General features: G+C 46.4%; 1 protein-coding gene across 1 annotated transcript; it reads right to left on the reverse strand.

Moving 5' to 3' along the window:
* Positions 1-370: 370 nt before the first annotated feature.
* Positions 371-5,917, reverse strand: LOC109471205. Its single transcript, XM_019770492.1, has 2 exons — positions 5,396-5,917; positions 371-2,429 (listed from the first exon to the last, which is right to left on the reverse strand). Exons 1-2 carry the CDS (start codon positions 5,528-5,530, stop codon positions 2,004-2,006), a joined length of 561 nt encoding a protein of 186 aa, XP_019626051.1. The 5' UTR covers positions 5,531-5,917; the 3' UTR covers positions 371-2,003.
* Between the last annotated feature and the right edge of the window lie 396 nt (positions 5,918-6,313).

The raw sequence follows: 6,313 nt of genomic DNA on the forward strand, positions 1-6,313 counted from the left end.
CTAACATGTTTAATAGCCTTTTGAGTGCACTTGCTCCCGGTAATATCTGATGTTATCGTGAACAAACGAGACCACACCGCCTTTTGAACACATTTTGCTGATGTTGCAGGGCTATCTGTGTGCAAATATGATGTCAAATTCCTCATACACATAATCGTCGATTGATTACACTTGATGTACCGGCACTTTATGATCTTATCGCGAGACAAATGAGACCACACTGCCTTTTGAACACGTTTGAGCGATACTGTGTATCTTTATACAAATACAGCGTCCTAATAAATCTACTTATAACGTTATATACATGTGGATTAAATGTAATCATTAAGGCAATGTGATATAAACGCTAGAAATTCCACCAATAATATAATGCACATTCTCATCCCATACTATATAGTCTTTTGCAAGGTGTGTTTGTGTTACATAGTAGTTAACTTCACTAGACTGTAATTGTCTTAATTTTCATATGTTTATGTAGATTGAAATTAAGTTCAAGTAGATGCCATACGTTGCACATTACGATTACTAACCCGCGCCACCTCAGTTCGAACACAGACTTCTATGCAGGGTCAAGGCCTTCATTGACTGAACTGGACGAGCATCATGTACGGTGGCAAATTACTATCATATATAGTCCGGTCGAGTACGCTTAATACACCGGCAATACAGGTTTTTATCATGAGAAATTAGGCGCCCTGCCAGGTTTTACAGCGTGGTTCCGCCGCTATCTGTGTAACCCGGGAGCCGGGCACTGATAACATGTCGTCCCGTCGGCTGGCATTCCTTCCGTTAGACTTTATCAACAGCCGCTATTTGATTTTTGATTATTCAACCCTTTGAAAATGATTGACGGTTTTGGCGGACCCCGCACATTTCGGGATCGATCACGGCCCGTTTGGAGAGCGTTTATCGGTGGGTCGGGCTGTGTGGGGCCGATATCCTCTCATTACAGGCACGGAGACGTGCTTAGGGTGGAGTTGGGGGTTCAAGTAGGGACGGGGAGAAGTGGTGTGGAGACATGGTGACGGCACGTAACGTCAACTGTCATAACTACACCCGTACCCGGAGACCGCCACATAAAAACAACGTCTTCTCAAGTATGTCTTAAACACCTGCATAACTACAACTAGTAAATATTTGAATAACGCTTTCTGGGCTGATTCTTAACTTATTGGTTCAATTGACGTTGACAAATCCACTTGGCAGCTAGCTATTAGTTATATGTAATTGTACTCTTTGGACTATGAAGAAATAGAATAATGTAAGAATGATGACATAAACTGTGCATGTGTTCTTTCTTGTTCCAGACACTGAAAAAAGGCTGGCATGTGTTGAACCTATAAAGTAGCATTGATGACAGTGGAACTAGACCTTGACCTTAATGAAGACTGTGCCCTAGATATGAGAATGGCGATCGGAGTCGCCTATAACTAAGTAGGACGTCACATGACAACATACACTACATCTTCAGTGACTAGTCACACTCCCAGACGTAAACACCTGACGGTAAACACATAGATCATCTTATAAAAATATCTACAAATTGCACAGTTTTTATAAACACAGTTTCTCACAATTCACGTACACACATACTTCACATATATCGCTTATCGCTTTTATACGCTTACGATAAATATTGCCATTGATATTCTTGTATAGAGCATAAACATCTACTAGTATCTACTAGTAGTATCAACGGAAGCTATCCAACGTCCGGGAGGGGTCCAAAGACCGTTATAGAACGTTACTGGCCTTTAGGTACTTTCCGTTACTGCGACGATGTTGTGACAGTTTCTCACCACGAGTCCCGAATTCGAGTTAATCTTAGTTTTGTGCATGACAACGTTTTGGCAACTGTTCAGCTTCCTTTATCAGGACGCAATGCCACTCTTTGCCGCATGGTGGCGTTGGGGCAAGGCGAATGCGGTCCCAAACGAGACTGAGTCAGTGTCTGTATAAGATACATAGCTAAGAATCTCGCCGTCTCGGCACCACTGTCCCTGTCATTCGGCTGCTTCTGCGTCTAACTCCTGCTCCCGGGTTTCCGTGCTGTCTTCCCGCGTGTCGACGTCCGTGCCCGCCTCGTCCAGGCCGTCCTCCGCGTGAAACGTGTTGTGCCTAGCCACGGTCTCCACGGCCGACGTGTCGTCCACCACGGCGGGGTCACCCATCATCTGCTCTACGGAGGCGCGGAACATCCGATTGGTGTAAGCCAGCTCGCTCAGCCTCTTCTCGGCGTCCTCCGCCGCCTTCTTCCGGGCGCGCGCCTTCGGACTGTCGATCTTCCGGGCCAGGAACTTGCGCTGCGCGCTCTTCTTGGTGCTGACCCGGCCCTGCAGCCACTCTGACAGGGACGGCGTCAGCTCGCGCGCGTGCAGCCGCTCCAGGTCCTGGTACACCACCCCGGACTCCTGACAGATGGACCGAACCTGCATGGGGATAGACGGACATTTCAGTCTCTGAAGACATTAAGCTTAAGTGTATATTTTTGCACCACTGGGCTCAGTACAGGCCATAGCTCCCCTTGCCTTTGATACCTGCACAACTACAGAACCACAAATACATATGCCACAGCAATGCGTATAAATACAGGCATAACAAAAAGACGTTAATAAAAGCATTGATAACAATGGGTCTTAAATTAAAAACCATTAACTTTCTCCCATTAAAAATAGGCGCAAGTTGCCAATGTGGGCGGGTTTCGCTTGACAAAGTTGCCACTAGAGTGGCCCCAGGTATATTGCAACCTCTAGCGGGATTCAGATGATCTGCAGAAATGCTTATCTACGAGGCTCCCGTCTCTTCGCCACTTGACCTTTTACGTCATGTCCTGCTGCTTGAGATTGACAGAACATGACACAACAAGTGTTCTTGAGTAGGAAAACACGACAGGGGCGACTTTAGCACAGACAGACGTGCTGCAACTACGCCCGGATATGACTGGCTGTACAAACTATACTGTAAACATTGGCTGAGTGCGAGTAGTGAGGAAAACAAAGACTGACAAGTGGAAAACAAAAATTATAAGTGCTACATCCTCCCTACTCACTCTGGTGAGTCAAATATATACATATTTAGCACAATGAAGTAGCAGCTCTGCTGCCAATTCTCTATTGGTTACAGGGTTGGGCAGCAAGGAGAAAAAGGGCTGAGACGTTGTCTTCTGCCACAAAAGAATTGGATCTGGTAATGGTGCTCTAGTCAGTCGTGGCCGGTCTTGAACGACAGGGCTAGGTGACAAGAGAATGCTGTAATGTTGTACACCGGCCTGACTTTTCTTAGAATAACACTTTACGCGTGAATATCAGGAGACACAGCCCGGACCACGATTTATCTCCAGCCCATTCACAACCCCCGCATACTTCCTCCGTCCACGCTACAGACTTAACCCAACATATCAGGTTAAGGATATTTCTGTAAATGCAAATCTTCTTTTGCTAATCCCTGATTAGCAGAGCCCTTGTCCCACCTTTAATCTGCATTGATGTACGATAAAGGGGATTAGGACTTCAAGAGGGTGTTAGTACTGTGACCTCTCCCCGAGTTATGTCAGGGAAGTCTTACCACACTGCCATACTAAGTGAAGTGACGAAAGAAAAGGCATACTAGTAAGCCTGTTATGTCCTCAAGAATTTGATAAAGGTGGCATTGGGTGGTCTGGCGGCTAGGGCTGTAGAGTAAGGTGCATTGGTGCAAGCGTACCCTTTTTAGTTCCCAACTTTTATAGTTTTGCAACCGGGTAGGAGTGTAATCTCCAAGCAGATGTACGTGTGTTTTTGCAACATGTAGTACGTCCATATTGAAGCGCATATCGCTTCCTCCATGAAGATGCATTACTAGAAAGACGTACCAAATGAAGCAAAGAGACTGATCTGGACACGTAGATCTCGTACGTACATGTTCCTCTTTTATCCCTCCTCGTTCGCAACAAAAACATTCGCTCTTCAAAACCACTACCGTTTTAAAGTCCCGTGTTTGTTTCGCTGGATTCCACCAGCAAACCGTGGTGCCGGTAGTCGTGCGTTTCTCGTTTCAACTTGTCTCCAAGCAGATGCGTGGTTTGGGCAGCTGAACGCCTTCCTTTTCCATCTTGTTATTTTCTGCCTGGCACGCGCTGCTTTCTTTTCTTGTTCTTTAGAATGGTACACAATTTTGGGGTCGCTGTGTCGTTCCTTCACGTCAAGTTTCAGTCATCGCGTCTGGTGAAAAAGACCACGCTCACAGATGCATAAAATGGAGCTAAAATACGGACGAAAATAGGTCGATATTACATGTATGCTTGAAGGCGACAACACTTAACCAACTGGAGGACATAAAACACGGACCTCGACCAGACAACCACGCTCCGTGGAGATAGGATAATAGCCCCGCCATGGAACACAGACTCTGTACAGTCCTGTCTCGCCTACACTAAAAGGGCGACTGTTCCTTTCAAGTCAGATAAAGAACAAGTTCTACAGCAGGAGTCAGTCTTAGATAACTACAAATGGCTTGCACCTGACCGTGAATGCGCCGAGAAAATTAACGATCCTCGCTGGACAGTTCCTGAATACCCGTACTTGAAGCTAGGATTAATGCACAACGACGCCTAATTCCGCTGCTACGCCGTAACAATGCAACCTTAAGTCCCCACTAGTTGAATTATTAGCTCCAACTTAATAAACCTCGGCAATAGGAATGTTTTAGATAAGATATCTACTGTATGGATACTAAAACGTCTCTGTAGCACAGTGACCGTGGCTTTTTTTAACAGTACGGGTAGTGTAGGGGGTAGTACAAATTTAGAGTGAAAGTCAACAACGGTCACATTTATGGATTTATGTGTTCGGCGGTCGGAACACGAACATTATAAACCTGTTCGTCACAGTGTCTCTAAATTCTGATGTACAGAGATAAGAACTTAGAATGTACAGATTACTGAATAAAGTTCACGTGTTTCATATACATGTACTAAACGTGTTTGATTCCTCTTTCTGATTCGTAGTACATTGCAACGTTTCTGAACTACAACATTCCTGAAGTTGTGGCATTCACAGACGTTATATGTAGACGAAACTTTCTAGTTCACCCAACTCTTGCCTGTAACGGTCCGTCATAAATCCACTGCAAAGCTAAGGACCAAAAACAACAGGTTGTATATATGGAAGGGGCTTAACGCACATTAGGGAAAACATTAGCTTCTGTCCGCTTTAATGGCGCGTCCATAAACAAGTCCGAAACTTGGGAATTACACGATCCCACTTGACTGACAACCTGTCAAACAAATTCGATGATTGACCGGCCAATAGGTGGCCGAGATTGGGGGTAATGGGCTATAATTGTCACAAGTACACAATCACGAGCGAACTCTGCCCCCTCCCTCCCCACTTGTACACCTGTCGCCCAGAAATCACACCTGTATCTTCTCACTCTTCTCCAGCTGGCTCCGAACTTCTTGAAGACGTCTCGTCTCCTTCTGGTTCAGTCTGTACGTCTCTAACTCTTTCTCCGTGGACGCCATTTGTAGCGTCCGCGGCTTCTCGGCCTGCATGTCGGCAGGCCCGGCTGACAGTAGTCGGTATTTCCCGGTACGTTAGCTAGAGTTACTACTGCTCTGGTATGGCCCTCTCACGTCTCGGGTCACTTTGGAGCAAAGGAAAAGTCAACACCGCTCCCGGGGCGGGGCAGAGCACACACTCTTATCCTGCCCAAACCGCGTTTCCACATACACGACGACAGCCTAGCAACGGAATGTCGGACAGCCCGTGTCCAGATAGCGGCCTGGCATCTTCCCGGGAGGGGCACTGTCTCTCCTATTATCACGGGTCTTCGCGCTGTGACAGGGGAAGAGTTTACAAGACGAGAGTCGTGGCACAGGAAGCGGGTCGTCCCTGACAGACGATATCCTGTTCAATTACGCCAAACTAATTATGGGATCAAGTCCCGTTTCTGCCCCGATGATTTGTGGACAAATGACGGGGATTAAGATTAGGACCACGTCACAACCGAGCTTAGGAAGGATCACAGTCTAACTTGTAGTCCACTTCTGGGCGCTTGTTTTTGCTTAACATACTGACACTATAACCCTCGCTCTTGAGTGTCCATAACACTTAGCGACGTGTCTTGGAGAGGGATTTGTGTCTGAAGTACACTGATTGCTTTTGCACTTTGTTCTCGGCACTTCAGTTGAGACTAGCACCGCGAGTAAACCGTCGTGCTTAATAATCACCATCCATTCAAATCTCTGCACGGCGAACTTGAAAACCGGGTCTTTCGCACACAGAAAGGTCCCCGATCGAACAATCGGCGGGTGACTTGCAGTGTGAATGAATGA

Source organism: Branchiostoma belcheri, unplaced genomic scaffold (genome assembly GCF_001625305.1).
Source record: "Branchiostoma belcheri isolate BF01 breed outbred unplaced genomic scaffold, Haploidv18h27 scaffold24, whole genome shotgun sequence".
Lineage (NCBI taxonomy): Eukaryota > Metazoa > Chordata > Leptocardii > Amphioxiformes > Branchiostomatidae > Branchiostoma > Branchiostoma belcheri.

Excerpts from the sequence above, each read along its gene's own strand:
- LOC109471205 (XM_019770492.1), bottom strand. The coding sequence starts at position 5,530 with ATGCAGGCCGAGAAGCCGCGGACGCTACAAATGGCGTCCACGGAGAAA. Across the intron at positions 2,430-5,395 it reads AGAAGAGTGAGAAGATACAG|GTTCGGTCCATCTGTCAGGA; the intron begins GTGTGATTTCTG and ends ATCCCCATGCAG.